General features: G+C 34.1%; 1 protein-coding gene across 2 annotated transcripts in view; it reads left to right on the plus strand.

Annotated features, from left to right (window-relative positions):
- The window catches only part of bark (protein bark beetle), a 35,096-nt gene that overhangs the window by 1,627 nt on the left and 11,099 nt on the right, over positions 1-22,370 (plus strand). Inside the window, exons 1-3 of one of the 2 annotated variants that reach the window (XM_070650968.1) lie at positions 442-592; positions 6,656-7,302; positions 22,134-22,312. In XM_070650968.1, the coding sequence (XP_070507069.1) occupies positions 6,790-7,302; positions 22,134-22,312 (692 nt within the window). In that variant the 5' untranslated portion in view covers positions 442-592; positions 6,656-6,789. Of the gene's footprint in view, positions 1-441; positions 593-6,655; positions 7,303-22,133; positions 22,313-22,370 lie in introns of those variants that run through there. The other variant, XM_070650967.1, reaches the window with a different exon arrangement.

Consider the following 22,370-nt stretch of genomic DNA (forward strand, 5'->3'; position numbering starts at 1 on the left):
AACATCAACCGCCTCATTTACAGTGCCACTCAATTACTACAACATATTGAAAATCGATAAAATTGAACATTTATATTTTTTTTTACCGTGTTGATTATAAATGTTTACCTACTTGTGTCAAATTTACTCGCAATATAACAAAAAAAAAATCAATAATTTCAAAAATAAAGAAAATTTAACCCATTTAAATCAATTGGAGAAAAATAAATATAAAAAAATACGTTACGGCCAAGGCCCCTTAATGTTAACCACACACAGGTTAAATGAAGAGAGAGAAAATGTTAATTACGAAGACATTCTTATAAGAGAAAGAAAAGAAGATAATAAAGAACACATTTGAGAACGTTTGTGTGTCGTTAAGTCGGTTTCTTCATTCCATTTTGTGCTTTTTGAGTCGAAAATAACAAAAAAATTGTCAGTTGAGTACAGAAATTCCAGTTTGTAAGCTGACTCGCTTAAGTTAACGTCGTTGAGAAAATAAATTTTATAATTCTATACAAATTCAGATTCCGTGCAGTGTGTGAAGCAAAAAAATATGTTAATTAAGCTGTGCTGTTATAGAATAACGTATAAAATTGCGGATAAAAAAGTTGTAAGTTAGAAATCTGAATGAGATAAATTTCAATAAAAGAAACAATAAAAAAATAGTCATCAGATGTGACTCATTCAAGTTATAATGCTAAATAAGTAAATTAAATAAAGTGATATTGTGAAACTAGTGTGGCATGAGATCGTTTTGTTAAAGAGAAGAGAATTGTTGTGAAATTTTTGAATTTTTTTGTGGATATGATATGCTGAGTTTTTTGAGTCAAATCATGCTATTTTCCAACCTTTTTCTTAACATCGAATATTTAACTTTTTCATACAAAATTATTTATTTCGAGCTTTGCTGGAAATTAGTCTTGAAAATTCACAAAAATTAAAATTCTTGGGCGTGTTATCGCTTTGATAAGAGAAGTTTTGGTATTTTTTACGCGAAAAGTGATTGGAACTGCTAGTTATTTCATCAAAATTGTGATTTTACTAATTTTTTAATGTAATAATCCCAAACATTGTTTCAGATTTTAAAAAATTGCAAACAAGCTTCTTTGAATTTTTGACTTGTTGATGTCGGCTGTGATCTACCATCACGTTTCATTTTTTGCCATAAAAATTAACTTCACAGAGCCGTCAGGGAACCCCTAAAATTTTGTAGTGAACACGACATGTGTGGCTTCAATTTTTTACTACAGGCTGTGATTGATTTACAAACCTCTGAGCACATATTGGACTGTTGACACCACGGCGACTTTACGTATTGTAGAACAGTAAAGTATAGAAAGCCACGGTGAAGCGTTTTAAGTATTCTTTAAACCCTGCTACGACAGCCAATTAGAGGAAATAGTCAAATTTGCCTGTCATGTCACTTGGTTCTTAGTACTTCTTCGTCGCCGTTTAAGCAACACTTCAATATGTGCTGATCGATCATTGAGAGTTCGATCTTAGAAAAATCATGAGTTTCGTTTTCTAAGATTTATACATTATAAAGACCTCATAGTCATTGTCTCTAGTATAGAAAAAAATATATTCAACATTGTTATCGGAAAATTGAGCTTTAAAGTTGATTTAAACTAAAATTTAAAGTTGATTTAGAGCAACATTATTACAATACACATTGAGAAGCACTATACAAATTATATAAAAATTACTAAAATATCAAAAATTCCATCTCAAAATTCACAACAAAATTGCCAAAATCAGAAATATCCAAAATTTCAAAACAGAATTTGAATTGAATTTCAAAATTCCTCAATCAATCTCAATCATCTTCACTTAACCTGCCAAAAACATCTCTAGAATCTGCTAGAATCAGACCACATAACCCATAATTCCCAAAAATTTCACCTTATTCAGTGCACAACAACAATTCACTCCCATTCATAATATTCTAAATAAATTTTGTAAAGAAGAAGTTCTTTGACCTTAAAAGAAATAACACCACACAACCTTATGGTTCTTAATAATTTTTTCACGCTTTGATTCCCAAAATTTCTATGCTCAACATACGGTGCACGTAATTCTTATGTTTTGTTACGCTTTGTGTGACTTGGTGCATAATAAGAATATTTATGCTTTTCAAGTATGGATGGAAAATTATGTGAATTAGATGAAGTTTTGAGTTTGGAATTACGGTAGATTTTTGGTGGATTAAAATGGGGTTTTGTGTGTGTTATGTGATGAGTTGGGTAATTAGTGATGGAATTGAAGTGAATAAGGCAGCTAGGCAGAATCATTCAGGCTTGGGTTGGATTTTTGATGAATTATCATTTTATGCTATTCGGGTTAGTGTGAGTTTCATGGATATTTCGTAGGGTTCGTCCTAAAATTCACGTCTGTAGGCAAATAATGCCTTAAACGAGCTATAAGGTACATCCGAAATCTGTAAGCCTGTGCATCTAAAACTCAGGAAATTCAATCATCCAATTCTTGCCTAAACCCTAATATTTAGGCATAAAATTGCAAAATTTAATTGAAACTCTCCAAAAAAGCACTCATCCCCATTACCAACATGCAAAATCCATCCACAAAAAATTCCTCTTGTTCCACCAACTAGAAACCAATAAGAATCCTTCCGACAATAATTACAATGCATTTCCATACAAAGAATAATGCACAGAGAGGAAAGAAAAGACATTAAAAATGCACAAAATGTTAATTTAATTTCTATATGTGGAATTAAAAATGCATCAAGGTTACAGCTGAGTGAAATTTTTTTTTGTGTTTTTAAATATACATGTAGACTGAGTCATCAGCTTTTTATAGGAATTATTGACGTATACAAAAATAAAAAGAATTATTTAAACGTTCATTTCTGTGTGTTTGCTTATCTCATTTACAATGTCTACGTATGACAAAAATTAATGTTTATTATTTTTGGAGATATTGGAATGAACACAAAGGGAGACTAAGTGGATTTAGTGGATAATTTCTTGGATATTTAAGAGGGATTAAATTAAGATAAGATGTGTAAATTAGTCATTGAAATTATTTATAAAATAAGGAAACAAAAAGTATTCTTGAAATCAAAATTGAAATTCAAATAAAAATTCAAAATTTTAATTTTTTAAAATTCAAAATTAAAACTTTCAAAAAATTTAAAAAAATTTTAGGTATTTCAAAAATTTAAAATTTAAAATCTTAGCAAATTTCAAATTTTTAAAATTCAAAAAAGTTAAATTTTAAAACTGAAAAAAAATTTCAAATTAAAAAGTTTCAAAATTTAAAAATTTTAAAATCTTAAAAATTTCGAATTTTAAAACAAAAACTTTCAACATTTAAAAATCAAAATATTAAAACCTAAATTTCAAAAAATGTAAAATTTAAAATTTGAAATTTGAAATTCACAATTTAAAATTGAAACAAAAATTTCAGAAGTTTAATTTTAAAATTTAAATTTTCAAAGTTTAGGCAGTAAAGACTTAAGTTTTTAGAATCAAAGAATTTAAAACTTAAAATTCAAAATACAAAAATTTCGTTTTTAAAATTTAAAAACAGAATATTCTGAAAATTTTGAAAATCAAAAAACCAAAATTTAAAAAATTAAAAATGAAATTTACAAAATTCCAAAAGTTGACAGTTTAAATTTTCAAACTTTTAAAATCCAAAGCAAAAATTTTGACTTTTATATTCAAAACCAAACATTTTAAAGTTTTGAAATTCAAAAAAATAAAAATTTTAATTTTCAAAATTAGAAGTGGATAAATTTATAGAATTCAAAAACTAAAAACTTTGAAACACAAAAAAAAAGTTAAAAATAATTAAATTTTGTAAAAATTTAAAAAAATCGATAATTTAAATTTTCAAACTTTTAAAATCCAAAGCAAAATATTTTTTAAATAATTTTCATCCCAAGCCCTCCAAACTCAACCATCAAATCGCATTTGCACACGTCCATAATAACGAGAATTTAATCACCTCAATACACAATTTAGGAACTCCACATTCAACAATATTGCATAAATATATGCACAATAATATATTAATAACAACCTTGAGTACACAAAAACAATAAAAATAATCGTCAACATCTGTAAATATTTTGTAACTCATTACACACACCCGTCGCTTCCAATCGACACAATTTCCAGTATCTCATAAAGATTGAAGAATTTTGCAGCACATTACTTCCATATTTATAATTAATCATATTATTTTTCACATCTAAATGCTTAAAACCAGTTTCCAATACAAGCACAAAGCTTGACTCATTCACGTATTTTTGCCCCGTACACAAAAGTAAGACTTTACACGATACATAAAGAAAGTTATCTTAATGATATTTCTTGGAAAACATGTGTGTAAGTTGTTATTTCATATGATCACAAACTAGTCGTCATCAACACTCGGTTCCGATGTTTATTGCATAAAAAATCAACTTTTATGTATGCTCGATTGAAAGGAAAAGTGATTAAAATTGTAGACCAGAGGAAGTTTGAGATTCCAGCTGGATTTGAGCTCAATTGAGGCATCTAACCTGAATTTTATGCATTCAGACTCATGTCTACATGCCTGACCATCCATATGACATTCTGACCCCAAATACCCTCCCTAATTCCACTTCATAGAAGTCAACATGCAACTCAATAGGAACGGAAGCTTATGACATGGAACATCACGTAAATTAGAACAACAAAACACAGGTGGAAGTGCAAAAAAATGCCACGGCTTCCGCATACACCTCGATTTCATTTTCTAATATTGTTTAAGTTCCTCTTATCGAATCGATAATAGCCGACATGCTTACTATTAGTCATCAGTTGTACATGATAAGTGTAATTAAGCTAGAGCGTGACAAATGTTTTCAATTTGCTACGTAAATTATTTGATTAGTATTAATCATGTATGTATGTGCATTTATGGGCAAATTATGGGATTTTAGATGCTTTCTATTGGATATTGTTATTACTGGATGATTGCTAGTTAAATGATGAATTTTAGAGGAGCGACTGTGGGAAAATTATTAAATGCAACAATAATCGAGAGGTTTAAGTGACGTGTAATGTCCACATGTCTACTAACCTAGCTGATCCAAAGTATCATTTGAGGAACTTGAGCTCTGTTTGATGGCAGTTGTCTCTATCGCTAGCAACTGCTTATAAATTTCAAATGACAGTTGTAGTGTCAGCACTTGACTCTAGTATGATGCACCCATCTTTGAAAAACCCGAGTCTACTTAAGTAGCTCCCACTATGCCTTCTCGGGATCACGAAAGTTTCAAAAGTCATTGAAATTCAAACCCAATCCCGATTTTGAGAAAGCATAGCCTCCGACTCAACTCAACCTCTACCGACAATTTCAAATCGTTTTCATAAATCAGCAATTTCTCACATTAACTCTTAAAACAAACGTGTTGCTGCGTATGCTTAAAAATGTAGTCTCTAGTAAGAAGATTAAAAAATGTTGTGATTTCAGCGGAAGTTCATTTAAATAATTAATATCTGTCAACCATTTGAGTGTTTTTTAAAGAAAAAAGTATGAGTAAGCCGGAATTCTTAACACATATTCTGTTAATATGTATAACATTTGATATGTTTTTAGAATTTTGTGAGATTTTAAGGTGATTTTGTTATTCGAGCGACACAAATGAAGAAGACACCGTCACGAAGAAGCACTTTTATTAACACTAAATGGAAGCTCCCTCTTCGGTGTCTTTAGTGGAGTCTTAAAAGCTCAGTGACGAAGCCTTTTTTCCCGAGTGACACAAATGAAGAAAATTATATCACGGATGATGATTAGTTCCTATTGATACACTGTGAATCGTAGGGCATTAATAAAGTGGTTGAACAGGTTTCTGTTTCTAGCCTAAAAGGCTTATTCTGCTAGTTTCTTGTGGTGTTGATCTGCCTCCTTCTCTCCGTCATAGAGGAGCACTTTTTTTAATTCCAAATGGAATCCACCTCTGCGGAATCTTTAGCGAAGCCTTAAGAGCTCCATGACAAAACCTTACTTGCCGAACGACACAAATGAAGAAGACTCCATCACGAAAAAGCTCTTTTATTAACACTAAATCGAAGCCACGTCCTTTATCTTTAGTGAAGCCTTAGAAACTTCGTGACGAAGCCTTACCTGCTCCACGGATCTTTTAAGGCGCCTTTATCAATCTCTTTTATTAATACCAAATGGAAGCCGCCTAATTTTTGGCAATCTCATGGAAGCCAAACCGAAAAGCTTCGTGGCGGAACCTTCTTCATTTGTGCCGCTAAGCCTCATTTGTGAAATGCTGCAGATCAGAGCTCGATGTCGAATTTTGTGTGGAAAATTCGACTCGGTTTTTTGCTTAGGGAGACTAAACAAAAATCATAACAATTACCAATTTTCTCTCAATTTGAATTTTAAATTCAAGTCAACTTCGAAAGAAAAGTCTCAAAATTGAATCTCAGCAAGCATTTTTCAAAACCAACAAACAGCCACAAACAATAAATTACAGCTCTCTCTCCATTTCATCCACAACAATAACAATAAAGAGAGAAATGTTCACAAGTTAATAAAAATCAATTTTCCTTGACCTCTTAGATAAGCCAGTCAGTAGTGAAAGACCTTTTTATTCATCTTACAGACTTGAAAACAATAATTCGATACACAAGCTAATAATAACTTTATGTCTATCTATCTACAGGCAACCAAGTGAAGCACAACGATTATAATTATGACTAGAAATTGTTAACAGAAGTGAAAGAGATACACAGTGAAGCAATAATAAAGAAAATACAGAAAAATTGAGTGAAAATAGTGAAAAAAATTATTAAAAAAATGCCAAAATATAAGTTAAAAAATGTCTACAAGACATTACTTCAAATTTGGCTATTTTATTACTTTCTAAACACAATAAAAGTTTACAAATGTCAACTTAATGATGTGGAATTTATAACTCAATCGAATATAAATAATGAGAATGATGTTAGTGATATAAATACAAATCATAATAGTGATAGTGACTATGTATATGAGCCAATTGATGTTATACATAAATTCAGCATCGATAGTGAATTTGATGAAAGAAAAAATATTAATTTAAATGTTAATAATAATATTCATGATGTTGAGAATATACCAACAAATGGTGATGAATCATCATCAAAATTTACGGAAATTAATGAGAGACAAGTAACGGGACAGAAGACGTTACATCTCAGTGAAAGTCCATATTTGTTGCGACAAGATTTAGAGATTCTTAAAAATGCCGTTTTAACAATCAAACCTGGTGTAACAATACATTTTGCACCGATGGTTGGAATTACAGTTCATGGACAATTAAAAGCTATCGTAAGTAGAATAAATGTCTTTTTTTAATGATTCATACATGCGACAAGAATGTGCCATACCCACGCGATGTTATCTTATCAGTGAATTAGGTTTAGCGATGGTTTTTGATAAGTTGTGCTGGATAATTTAGGTTTGTCTTTATGGTTTTGAAAGGTATGCCTAAACTAGTTCAATTGCTGCACAAATAAGCCGATTAAATGCCAGAATACTTTTGGTATCATGCAGAGCAGTGGTGACAACCCGTGTGTCGGTAAAAAATGTCTGGAATCGCCAAAAAGTAAAAGATGGTGGAGGCTAACCACCAAGATATGCTGCAAAAAATAAAAGATTATCAACCACTAATTTGCGGTTAAATGGGTTAAGAACTCATTCATAATCAGCATAGCTTGGGGTTGATTCGAATTCCATATTCAGTCAAGTCTACTTGAGTCGATTTTACCATACAAAATCCCAGATAACTTCAACAAATAGTGTCCTCAACACAGTCTGATTCTAGCAAATAGTTGGATTTTATCAGATATAAGGACACTTTTTATGACTTTATTACGACGTGTGCCTTTTGAGATAATACCTTAAGTAACCTGCCCTAACATATGTTCACTGAGCATCTTAATGTACCAAGTGAGCATGCACATTGATACCGTAAGATGCTCGTTGAGCACATGCATGTATGTTAGGGCTGGTAACTAAATAGCATGGATACCTAACAGAATATTAAATTTCCCTTCATTTTCTTGGTTCGGATCTCAAAAGTAAACTAGTCGAATGACGAAGGCCGTATGACTTGGCACTTGCTAGGTCATAACATAATTTGCTGCTTTGCATGTGTATTTTTGGTAATCTGTATTAAGCAAGGTTCTCCCGAAGCTTCGGTATTGACGAATTTTTGAAACCGGGACTTAAATCGAGACAGAGGTTATAAGGGATTCGACAAATTTAGAGATCGAGACTAGGAAGATCCTGAAAATGAGGATCTCGGAAGATCCGAGACTGGAAGTAAACCCGGTTTTTCCAGTTTCGGTTGACTAACTTCCCTAACGTGTACCCGCGGTCACGCTCTAAGAGACCTTCCCATTAAGTACGCGACAACCCAATCCAATTCTAATACAAAATGCTCAACAATTTCTTATCAACTCATGTTCCCAAAAATTCCATTCAACTCCTTATTTACTTACCTTAACATAGTAAACTTGATAACAGACAAAAAATATTTTGTCACAGCAAGTGCTTCACTATTTACTTTATCCAAAAAGCAAATAAATTTCAAACACCTTGCACAATATTTTTACGCTTATCAGAATTTCATATCGTGCCTCAATCCAACCAAGTAGTGCACATCAAGTAGAAAAAGAAAGAAATTCTTACAGATCGCAAAATAATGCTCATTGTTGCCTATTAAATATACTGTAATCCACGTCTATTCATAAAAATGTTTGCTACTGATGGAATCATCATCACATGAAATTAAGATCCATAGTGTATAAAATGAGCTGTGCTTAATGAGTTAATTTTTATGATTATGGAATTTATTTCTTTCTTCTTTCTTTTTCGTGTCCGGAATTGCTGATTGTTTTATGCTGCAAAGCATTTAAATTTCTTAATTACGTGAACTATTCTTTTAACAAAGGAAATCGCAGTGGAATTTTTATTTGAAGCTTCTTGAGTTTTTTGAAAGATTCTTTTGAGTAGGTGCGGTTCTTTGAATATTTTGAGGATCAATCGCATGTGAGGTTCTTAGGTACTTAAATAATAGGAATGATGGGAGTTGAAATTGGTCATTATTAAAATATTTAGATTCAATTTTGGACTATTAGTTGTGGATTCTTACCCAAACAGCATAATGTAATCACTAGAGAATTGCGACGTCGTCGTATTAACGACAATACGCAAAATTGCCTTGAAGGCATCGTGATGACAGATTTCGAACCATTTTTAAGGCGATAAATGCGGATTGCTGCAATTTGTAGCTCAGGCAGCTTATTAACTTAGTGTGTAAGCCTCACAGATGAATTGTGATGTATGACTCTCCCTAGCAAGCAAAGAGCTTGCTCTAAAGAGCAGAGTAAGCTGAGAACAACGCTCATGAGCATGCTCATCTAGTACAAGTTAAGTTAGCTCTCGAGAATATGTTCTTTGCGTGTTTGGGTCTGTTAGATGGATCCTGAAGCAGGCTATCGCTGATTTGATGAAATCTTGTTCAAATCACCAAGATTCTTGGCTGCATTTCTATTTTGAAATGATTTCCTACAGGACTTAAAGCCAACTTGGGTTTTGTTTGGAAAAATTGACTGAAATCAACTCAACTTGATAAAACTTAGACTCTTTCGTATAAAACTTGAGTCTATTTTGAGCTCTAGTTTCTAGTTTACATGATACCTAACTCATAAAGAAACCCCTCACACTAAAAATTCAAAAATTAAAGCAAAAGAATTGCCAAAAAGTTATTTCCATTCACAAAATTTTTCTCTCTCACACTAAACGTAGCTTATTATGATGTTAGCATTAAATTAAATTCAGACCATTACCAATTTAACGCATTTATGTAATTTCTTAAAGAGGTACATAATAAGATTAAGTAAGATGGAAGCTATAATTTAATTGAATATAAAAATTGCTTCGCTAAAACAACTTGAGAATCTTCGTAACGGAATTTTGTGTCGTTAAGTTATTATCTTTTGTGGATATCCGATATTTTATGGATGTGGTTTGAACTGCAAAGGTTTTAATGATGTGAAAAATGTGGTTGATTCTTTCCAGACTTGAAAGTTCTCTGTTTTATTCATTTTTGCAATATTTTGACCTTAAGTTGCATACTTTGTGCAAATTGATTTCGGAAATGGTCAATCGTAAGCCTTACCACCCCTAGCTTGATTGTTGGGCTGCCACCCATCAGACAGGGTGAATTGGATAGGCTTTTACCCAATCTTTTAATGAGCTTATCGCGGCAGTTAACTAGGTCACTAGCGATTTCTGGGAATACCAGGATAAGATACTCGTGACTTGATATTTGGTCACCTTTGGAGTCAAACTTCGGCAATCCAAATTCCCCATTAATTTTACAATCCCTACAAGATAACACAATTTTAAAACTAACTCAATTTTGGTAAATAACCTTCTCACTTCCCAATTTCACAAGAATATTACATCAACACTCCCATAAATAACCGTTTTCTTAAAAAAGTAATAATTCAATAATTTCACATAAAAGGTAATCGTTCATTAACATTCAAGACGCGAACGAGACTTTTCAACAATAAATGTTGACCGAGCACTTGTTGAATTACAAATAAAACAAATTTTTGCACGTTAAATCTTTTTCTGGCAATTGAGAAGAGTAAATAGAGAAGGAGGAGATAGACGGAAAAATTGTTTGGTAAGAAATCTCAAATTTGAAGAGACTTGTAGGAGGTTTGATGAATTTTGAGATTTTATGTGACTTACTGTAACCATGTACCTATGTGGAGGTCTTAGGTTACAACAGGCTTTCCATCCAATTCTGTTGCTGGATTTGTCACTTAGTTTGTCCTCGTTTTGAGCAGTTCTTTTATCACTGTTCTGTGTCAATTAACTTTTGGAGTTCCTGGCTTCCGTTTCCTTTGCGGGTTTCGACCAAAGGTGGTGTGACAATGTTAAAATCAATTTAAGTTAGGAATTTAAAGCTAATTATGTTTAAGCGATCTTCAAAATTCATATTTCCAGCCAAATTGAAGCTCAAAATCCCATAAATTCCTCCAAATACACCCAAAAAACCGAAAACACAATAAGAAATCACCAAAAAAGTTCATTGATTTTCTCCACAGTCATTTCTTTAATTCCAACAAATCGACAGTCAATAAGTTGAAAAAAAAAGTTCTCTTATAGAAATTTAAAATTCATTGTTTCATTGTTAAAAAGTGCTAAAATAATTCCATTTACCTCCTATCGTATTCATTACAAATTTCCAAAAAAAGATTTCCCATTGTTATTTCAATCTTTGTCTGCTAAAAATTTCTTCACAAAAAAACACATTTTTTTTTGTCTCGTCGTAATGGAATTCCACAATATGCAGGAGCGTAGCTAGGCAATTTTACTTGGGAGCACGTGGACTAAATTCGAGAATCCAAGATAATTCTCCAAAATTGACGGTTTTACAATTCTCAGAGACGGTGACCTTATAAGGGGGTATGGGTGCCCCCCTAGCTCCGAACCTGCCACAATGTCCATATTCATAATTTCATATAATACATTACATTATTTATGACCATTGCATATAACATACGTCAGAACATCAGATATACGTAATTAAACTTGTTATTTTCACATAAATGTATTTTATGACATTCCGGAAGCCGGCATACATTCAACCTGTTTTCTGTTTTATTATCGGCAAACAATTGACATTGCACTGTCGGTTCATGGAGAATGGATATATAAAAAATTGTGCATTTCAATTTCCTTTAAATTATGTTGATGAGTTTGAAAGATTATTCTATTCATTTGAATGTTTTCAGGGTTGGGAATGCAATGAGTTTTTAGGTTAGATGAGTTATTGGGGCATGTAAAGTAGTTGGGTATGTGACGTTGTGGATGGTATGTGTGGATGATGGCTGAGTATTGAATTTGCTGATCTTATAGATGGTGTTAAGTTTATTAAAATGAATTTAATGCCAAAATATGAAATTATTATCAAGCTTTGGTAGCTTTATGGCATTTTACTTGGTGACTAGACCAAATATCCAATTTGCTTAATTTTTGACTAAATTTTGAGGTAAAGCAAGCTCAAAGTACAGCTTAAACTGATCAACAAGTCGGTTGATTAGCGATTATAGACTCTGAAATAGTTACTAGATGTAACTAATCCCGCCAAGACTATCAAAATTGGTTTATAGCTTCGTCCTCCGCTAAATACTCTCTCATATGTCAATTTTAGCAATCTTACAGTTATTTCCTGTCAATTTTAATACATAAATCTAAAGAATTCTCAAAATAAATTCCATTCATTTAATTATGAAGCCTTATGAGCTATTGAATTTCATAAAAATAACAATTACAACACATCTACAGTTATAAAATAAACAAGAATATATTTTAACGTACAAGTTGATTAAATTTCATCCAAACATGATTGTCAAATTTCAACAAAACTAGTGTATCGGGTAGAAACCCAATGCGGATATATTCACACCGTCCCATAAAAAGTCTCGCGGGTAGGCCAAGCTTCGCTTGGCAAATGCTTGAGGAATCAGGCTCCATCGGGTAGGCCAAGCTTCGCTTGGCAAATGTTTGAGGACTCAGGCTCCAGTGGGTAGGCCAAGCTTCGCTTGGCAAATGTTTGAGGACTCAGGCTCCAGTGAGTAGAAGCTTCGCTTGGCGAATGTTTGAGGACTCAGGCTCCAGCGGGTAGGCAAGCTTCGCTTGGCGAATGTTTGAGGACTCAGGCTCCAGCGGGTCAAGCTTCGCTTGGCGAATGTTTGAGGACTCAGGCTCCAGTGGGTAGGCAAGCTTCGCTTGGCGAATGTTTGAGGACTCAGGCTCCAGCGGGTAGGCCAAGCTTCGCTTGGCGAATGTTTGAGGACTCAGGCTCCAGTGGGTATGCTTCGCTTGGCGAATGTTTGAGGTATCAGGCTCCAGGTAGGCCAAGCTTCGCTTGGCAAATGCTTGAGGAATCAGGCTCCAGAAATGCTTCGCTTGGCGAATGTTTGAGGACTCAGGCTCCAGCGGGTGCCAAGCTTCGCTTGGCGAATGTTTGAGGACTCAGGCTCCAGTGGGTAAGCAGCTTCGCTTGGCAAATGTTTGAGGAATCAGGCTCCAGGTAGGCCAAGCTTCGCTTGGCGAATGTTTGAGGACTCAGGCTCCAGCGGGTAAGCCAAGCTTCGCTTGGCGAATGTTTGAGGACTCAGGCTCCAGTGGGTGCTTGCTTGGCAAATGCTTGAGGAATCAGGCTCCAAAGAGCTTCGCTTGGCGAATGTTTGAGGTATCAGGCTCCATCGGGTAGGCCAAGCTTCGCTTGGCAAATGCTTGAGGAATCAGGCTCCATCGGGTAGGCCAAGCTTCGCTTGGCGAATGTTTGAGGACTCAGGCTCCAGCGGGTAGGCCAAGCTTCGCTTGGCGAATGTTTGAGGACTCAGGCTCCAGCGGGTAGGCCAAGCTTCGCTTGGCGAATGTTTGAGGACTCAGGCTCCAGTGGGTAGGCCAAGCTTCGCTTGGCGAATGTTTGAGGTATCAGGCTCCATCGGGTAGGCCAAGCTTCGCTTGGCAAATGCTTGAGGAATCAGGCTCCAGCGGGTAGGCCAAGCTTCGCTTGGCAAATGCTTGAGGAATCAGGCTCCAGCGGATAGGCCAAGCTTCGCTTGGCTAATGTTTGAGGGATCAGGCACCAGCGAGCAGGCTTTAAATATTTTTCGTAATTTTCATATAATGTTCAAAATTCAAAAAAATCATAGAAAACATTGATTTTGAAATTTTGTATGAAAACGAAAGTTTTTTGCTTTTTTAGAAGCAACGGCTGTTCCTGCCATGCCCAAAATCTAATCAGCTCTTCTATAGAGCAGTACGGATCGATTGCAAAAAACTAGAAGTCTCTACGATGTCTTGTTATTGAGATTTCTTGCTGATTAACTTGTTTGTTTGTTTGCTTGTTTGTTTGTTTGCTTGTTTGTTTGTTTGCTTGCTTACAGAAAGCGAATTTTTCGATTTTCTCAGCAATGCCTCAACGAATTTCATATCTGTTTTTTGATTATGGTGAGGAATTCCAGGCACAAACTTTTTGCGATAGAACAAAACTTGCCATTGTGCTTAGTTTTGCTGAAAAATCCAAAAAACTGATTTTTCAATCTGAACAAATTCAATACATTCACACGTGAAAACGGTGTGAATATAAAAATTCTATCTTCTTATATCCAACTCTGTACAGCACAAAAACTGAATAATTAAGCACATATCATGTTCTAAAGACAATACATGCCAATGTGTAGTGAAGTGAAAAAATACCTTCAAAAACAGGAAGTGAGAGAAGCCACCTTACATTCTTAATAATGTCTACCTTAATGCCTTTAGGTGATTTCATTCAACATTTGAATTGCGGGTACAAACATGAAAGTTTATTACCTTTATGGATCAAATCAAACAAAGAAAGAGAGGCACGGAATGAATAGAATTCATTATGCTCGCTATTTATGGAAGTTAGAACATAAATATGAAAGAGAAATGGTGAAAGAACATTGACCCTGAAATGATTCTTACGGAAAGTTAAGCAGTTTAGTTCAAATAAAATGAGAAATAGAAATAGAAATAATGTAAATAAGAAAATATGAAAACTGGTTTTTTTGTGCTGCATAAAAATGGGAAAAAATAAAGTGATTTAAGCTTTTTATGCATATTAAGTCGGCTTAGAGGGATGATCATAAGTGATGTTATTTGAAGAAATTTATTTTTGGATTCTTAAAAAATAAGCTGAAAGTCATTTTTTGCCAGGTCCCCTAACATGCCAAGATCATGCTTTCAGGGAACAGAACTACAACTTACTTACTTACTTCGATGGTCATACAGTACAACTGTGATCCATAACATCTCTCAGATGTCGCCTAAAGCTGGTTTTATCGCCGGCTACCACCTACCAATTGCCAATAACAAATACAATTCTGTCTCTATTGACAGCTTCATTCCAGGAGTTCTTTGGTCAGAAATACCTCTACGGTACCTAAAAGCCGACATTTAGGCGATTTAGGCGACATCTGAGGGAGGCCAAGGATCACAGTTGATCTGTTTGGCCAGTGAAGTAAGTAAGTAAATAGGTACCTAAAAGCGGTCTATGTGCCTTTTACATGACTCTAAGTTGAAGCTGTATTCGATTTAAATCTGACCATATTCCCAGAATCACGCTGGTCTGGTGTCAGATTTTGGATCGATCAATCGATTTTGCTGTTCGGGTAATTCAAAGTCAACTCGAATTAAGCTATATTTCATTCATGCCGGACAGTTTTGTATTTTGATTCGAAATTGACAAATACTGACGGTAGTCAGCGATAGAGTCAGACGACATCAGAGGGAGGTCTTGGATCACAATTGATCAACTCAACATTCATTTGACGTCATTTGCAAATAATCCTCTAAGCACCAATGACTAAAATGACTAGTCATTTTAAGCTGATTTTGTTCTTAAAATTCTCTTTCTTCGTTTTATATTTTTTGACACATTAACTCACAACTTTCCCTTAAAAATCCATAAAAAAGTCCAGAATTTGTGTCACCAGACGATTAAAAGAACCACAAAAATTATGTCAAAAAGTGCATAATAAGCATTAAATTAGTGTCAAGTAAATCTATGTCACAATCCAATAATTTCCATTAAATGCATTTGGAAATCGTTTAAATCTTCGTTCAATTTATGTCAACGCCTGCCTAAATGTTGATTTTTTCTTAATCTCAAGACTCATTGTGACCTTTTGACAGATCAACAATTACGATTAATTAGAATTAATTGACTGAGTTTCACTTTCAATTTATATTTTAGTTTTTTGCTTCTTTCATTTCCGTTTTGTGCACAATATTGTGAATTTTTATGAATGAACGTTGTTAAAATATGTGTGTGCAATCTTTTGAGTATGTTAATTTCTTTACGGACTGAATTTTAAGTGTGTTTATTGACAATAAATGTTTATTCATAGACACATTGTTGGGTATGGATGTGGAGTGTGCCAATGGGCTTTTTTGGGAAGAACTTGGTTTTAGAATCTGATTTAAAATTTGGAACTTGAGTATAGACTCTGACCTGGTGTCTTATTCGGTTTAAATCTGAAACCATGCTTGAGACCGGTCCAGTGTTTCATTTGGAATCAATTAACCGATTAGTGCTATTTGGCTAACTGAGTCTATCTAAACATTAACACTCACCCACCAGCACACATTCCACTACATATCATCATCAACTCCTCATTATTATTACAAACTATTGAAAAGTGAATGAACAATTTCGCTTTGACATAGAAAAAAACTGAAACACTCGCACTCGTTACTGTGCTTTGTGATTACGTAAAATAAATAGTCATTATTATGCAGCGACCATAGAAATAGTAAACACAACAATTCACACACATTCAGTATAAAGTAAAACTGTAATGCTCATAAATCATGAGTCATCATGATCATGATCGGTTAGAGATTTCTCATCTGGGTATGGATGGGATTGTTGGGAAAATGATGTGGAGTAAAGTGGATTTATTGGATTTTTTGAAGGAAGTAAAGTGAATTGGTTGATTTTAAAGGCTCAGGACGTAAAAATGTCGCAAAATAGTGTCCCTGGTGACTCTAGCATGGGGACGGATGTTGCCGAATCCGACTAGAAGCCAGTGTATCTTTGTTTGAGGAAGGTCCACCTTCTCCCATTTTGTAGCTGCATGAAACATCACTTTGTATGAACATTTAGACAAAAATTCAGTTTAAAGCCCTAAAAATTCCAACTATTCCATTAACATCACTTTCAAACAACCCCTATAAAGAAGAAATTGTGACAATGACACGAATCTGACTTGGATTAAATTCCATTGTTGAGATTCTCAGTCATGATTATCTTACATTGAAGCTAGTTTAGAAAAAGAAGATCGATTAGGAAGAAAATGAGTAAAAATCGTGACTAGAAAATTGAAATTCAAGATGGAAAAATTAAATAATTTATGAATTTTTTGTTCCTGTACATTTATGATAGTAAATTAATTACAGTCAGTCATAACATTGTAGAATGCTTCAACTCGTGAAAGTGATACTTAAATAGATTTTATCTAATTTATTTTACTGTTAAAATTACCATCTTTTAAGTTATTCATTCTCATTTTAAAATGAATGAAACGATTGTAAAAATTTTACACGACGCTAAGCACCAAAATGTTTCAAAATGCCTCGAAGCGACTGCTCGAGAAAATAAAAGATCCATTAATTGAATTAATAGTAGATGTGTATTCTTTGTATGTTTGACCTTTTCTCTTTTGAGTTGATTTGTTAGGGAGTTTTTATGGAATAAATTTAATATTGAAGGGAATTTAGGCAGTTTGTCTTGATTTATATTAGTTTATGATACTATAATGAGCTAAGTGGGCACTTGGCATTTAGCTATATTGAGCTGTATTATGACTGATTCAACAATTAACATTCCCGAGAGTCATACGAGGTAGAAATCGCCGAAAAACTAGTCTTATGCTGATTTGGCTCTAGACTAAGTCTGGATTTCGTCGAATCTGACTTGCCGCTAGAGTTTCACTTTCCCAGAGACGGATTTGTAAATATTTCAACGTCGTGTGTCTTCCGGAATTCCTGAATAGCGTAAATCAAATTATAGATCAAAAATCTTGGCTACAGACCAACGTAAATCCATCTTAGTAGCGAATTTAAACCGAATTCTGCACCAAGACAGAGTAACGCCGGCCTGGTGCTGGATTTTGGATCAATTAATAAACTTTTTATATCTAGGTTTCGCTATATCTAGGAAATGATCGGAAAATATTGATCCTAACCTTAATATAACCAATGAGCATGCTCAATAGGTGCCGTAGCATGCTTATTGAGCATATGCTTGTATGCTAGGGTAGGCAACTATGAATCTAGTTTTCGGCCGGATTCTGCCGAGCTCAGCTCATAGCCAAAGTCACGCCGACCTAAACACCCTTTTTCGATTTTCTCAATATCATGAGCTTCTCGGGATTTTAATGACTCATAAAAATTAAAAATCTTTAAAATTTCCCATTCCATAAAATCGAAATGACAAGTCAATAAATTCAGGTCATAAAATGCGCTACCACAAATACCACAAAAACCACAAAACAATCAAGTATTAATCTTCCTCAACCTCATTAGTTTATGTAGAACAAATTTCATACAATAAGTGCATTAAAATGTCAATAGTCTTCTTATAAGATCCAACAACAATACTCATATACAGAAATTGTTTTACTTGACAGAATCAATAAAAGAGAAATGTACAGTTAAATTTTTACTCTTTATTCAATTCATGAATATTTTTTTTTTGATCAATTTGTTTTGGTTTCTATTCATTGTAATATTATTAAGAAATTTCATAGCTTTACGGATCGAGTACGAATGAAAAATCAGCCCAAAAATTCAAATCAACACGCAATTTAGGCAAAGATTTCCGTTTTATGACAATTTTCATTTGGGGTTTGTTGTAAATGACGTCTTGTAATGTATTGGAGCAGTAACTAGTGATGAGGCTTTCTCTAATGGGCTCCTGAACTCTTTAATCATCCAAGCAATGCTGCTCAAATAGCACAATTCGGTGAATCGATCAAAAATCCGGCAGAAGGCCGACATGACTGTGACTTGGTACTGGATTCGCTTTATATCCGGCACCAGGTCAGCATGACTGTGACTTGGTACCTGATTCGCTTTGTATCCGATACCAGACCAACATGACTGTGACTTGGTACCAGATTCGATTTGTATCCGACTCCAGGCCGGGATGACTCTGACTTGATAACTGATTTGCTTTATATCCGATAGATTTTTGATCATTTATCCATTTATTCAGACATTTTCCAACTGAAAGGTCCAATAAATCCAATTCTTCACCACACATCACTTACAACCAACCCCCTTTCCATTCACCGACTTTTCTCCTTTGTTTATTGTTGTTGCCGCATCGAAAAAAAATAAATTCAATGAGCTAGAACAATGTATGACTGGAAATGACTTCCAAAAAAAGCATTTTCCATTGATTTATTACCTTTGTATGTTTGACTAATGACGACGATGTGTTTTCATTCGGATCAGCTGTTTTTTGTGCCACTTGCAGACATGGCAACGACAAATACAGTCAAATATAAGTAATTACACGCAGGTACACATAGAATAAGAAGACATTTTCATGCTTGATGTATGGTTAGAACTTTATAGTATGCAGAAAAATTTCCCATGCCGAGTCTCGAACCCATGATCGCTAGATCGGTGTTGCAAAAAACTTTATATGTCTGTACACGCAAATGTTTGCTCATTAGAACATTCATTGAAAAATGAGACTTAATTTTTTTATTTGAGTTTTTATACAGTTTAATGGCACTAGATTTGATTCTCATGCGAGACTTAATAAAGTACTGAATAAAAAATCTATCGTCACGTGAAATTTAATAACAATAATTTGATACGTTTATTTCTGTGTTTACGCAGTTAAGTAATAAATAGGTTTAATGGAAATAATACAATGTTGTGCAAAAAGTTCGTTGAACTTGGATGGAATTAATGCGTGGATTTGAACAAGGCTTAGACGGTTTGAATGTCCTGAATAGCACAAGTTGGTTGATCGATTCGATTTTATCCGAATCTTCACCGATTCCGGCATCAAGTCTGAGTATCATCAGCCCAGTGCCGGATTCTGGATCGATTACACGACTTGTGCTGTTCAGGGGACCTTACAGGTGTCTATCTGACTTATTGCAAGTCTAATTCCCAAGAATTAGTCAATTAAAAGCCAGTCCACATCAAACTAGTGTCTATGCCTCAAATCCTCAACCTCCCCAAATCACATTAAACCATACACTCAAAAATAACCTTCTGAGAATTATTTATAGCAATGTCAGCATTTTTTGCGACTGCATTTATCTGCTTGTCATTCATATTACGAGATGTTGACAGCACAACGAAGAAGAAAACTCGTTCAAACATTTTAAATTGTTCTGCTTTCTCCTTGACACATTCCATGCTTAACAGCTGATCGTTTGGTGCTGCAAATGATGACTTCATGTCTCTATCCATCTTACCATAAAAGTCATTTCTTACATAATCGACGACTTTTTTGCAGTCATCGGTGAGAATTTGATTTGGTGGCTTTTTAATGTAAATTTCAAGGCATTTAAGTTCGCGTGCTTTGGATTCTTTGTAGGTTTTAGCTTCATGCATGAGTTTGGCGACGTCTGGCTTGAAAATTCTTGGATTGTTGCAGACGACTGTTGAAATATCGACAGCTTTTTTTCGGAATTCTGTAAATTGATCGTCAAATATTACAACTTCATTGTTTCCATTGCTCAGCTGTGGCATTAAAAATTTCCTCAACAATACTTCCGCAACATCTTTTTTCTTCAAAAAGTCAGCAATGCACGGCTCTTTTGACGCTGTTCGTATGGCATCGAGAGTTTGGTTTACAGCCTTTTCACATTGACTTTGTGATGCATCGGCATTGTTGATAAATTTCTTGTATTTTGCATCAATTTGATTGGTCTGTAGAAGATATCTGACAAAGCATGATTTACTATACCGATTATTTTCACCATAACAACTGTCTATTATACAGATTATACTGATTATACTCAGTATTATGCTTAATGATTTCATTTTCTATCGAATTTCTATCATCAACTGCTAAATTTTAAATTATTCCATGATAATTTATACTCGATACAGCCATGACTTTTATCAAAACATCTAGTAAACCTGCAAATTATGTAATAACTTCTACAAATAGTAAACACAGCACGTGTTGACTTCAATTATGAATGCTAAACATTTTCTCTGAATTTATTTAGTCAGTAAGATTACAGTAATCTCCATTGTTCTGAATATGTATATATATGACCATAATTAACGACAACGACATTACGCAAACATTGACTCTTGACGATGTTTTATGCAATTCTTAATAGCTTGTTTAAATTAATTAAAAGTTTCACTTTTAAGAATGTTTTTTGGATGTTGTTTGAGTGGTTTTTTGGGGTTCTTGGGTGGTTATACTTAGTGTCGCTTTGCCCTTTAATGGGATTATTTGGTATGAATTACGGACACTAAGAATTAGAGCTCGAACTCGAGTCGTGTAAACTTGAGACGTCTGAAAAAAAACTGGACTGACTCGAGTCGATTACATTTCATTCGACTCGAGTTAACTTTAACCATATCGTCTTCGACCTCTGCTAAGAATGAGCCTTATGAGCCGGAGAAACTGAGATTATTAATCTATTGTACTACAACCTTTAGACCTCCATTCTATAGTAGTATCCAGACCTCTTGTAAGCTCTGCATTTTCCAGAAACACGAAAACGTCATAAGACCTGGTGTACCCTACCATAAACTTAATTAAAATTCTTGTGGGCATGATTCCACCAAAAAATCATTCAGATATTGGAATATACTTGTGGAAAAGCCTAGCAATGGAGTCACATTAGGTACTAAAGAACCCAAAGTAAACCCAACACTTGCCCAACACACAAGCTTTGTAATTAGAACAGGAAATGGAAAAAGAGATTCGATAAGTGGTCATTATCGTGGATTGATCCATGAAAATTTGTCTCTTAAAGCTATCACTCTTCCATTTAAGCCACTGATGCCAATTCACAGCTCTTAACTTGTTAACTATTCCAACAAAATATCAACAAATCCCTTCAAAATCCCTCCATTGTTCCCCTTTCTAAACATCCAAATCCAAAGTTTCCCAACCAATTCTCCACACTCAATTAACTTCCGATTCCACAATCCAGACGACAAATGCGTCTCCAAGTCTTCATTAATTCTTACTGTAATTTCCATACTAGCATTGTAATGTCATGTCGCCCAGCAATTAAACGGAATTTGCTTCTCTTTTCATTAACAATAAAGCTTAGTGAAATAAGAATTACTAATTGAATTTACGCGATCTTACTTTAGTTTCATTCATTGTAAAAAACAACTTTTGTTTTAATTGCTTTATTGCTATTTGCAAGTAGATTTGATATGCGCGATGGATATGAGCAGATATTAATTTGCTTAAAAAATTAATTATAGTGAAAGCACAGACAAATTTTCATAATAATTAATGGAATTAACGAAATTTCTCAATTAATAAGCATAAAATTTAATGAAATATTTTCATTGCATTATTGCAGGGTCAACCAGAACATGCCATAACATTCACATCTCAGCAAAATACTGGATTTCCAGAAAGTGCGCCAAAAACACCAGAAGACTTAAAAGCAAGACTTGTAGACGGTCCATCACCACTTGAGGGTAGACTGCAATTGATGGTTAATGGAAAGTGGCGATCAGTGTGCAGTAATTCAAGGAAGTAAGTATACTTGGTTGTGGACAGACAGTTTGAAGCTTATACAGCCGATATATGAATC

The sequence above is a fragment of the Chironomus tepperi genome, unplaced genomic scaffold (assembly GCF_022539635.2).
Source record: "Chironomus tepperi strain 1889 unplaced genomic scaffold, CSIRO-AGI_Ctep_v1 contig_451, whole genome shotgun sequence".
NCBI classification, from domain to species: domain Eukaryota; kingdom Metazoa; phylum Arthropoda; class Insecta; order Diptera; family Chironomidae; genus Chironomus; species Chironomus tepperi.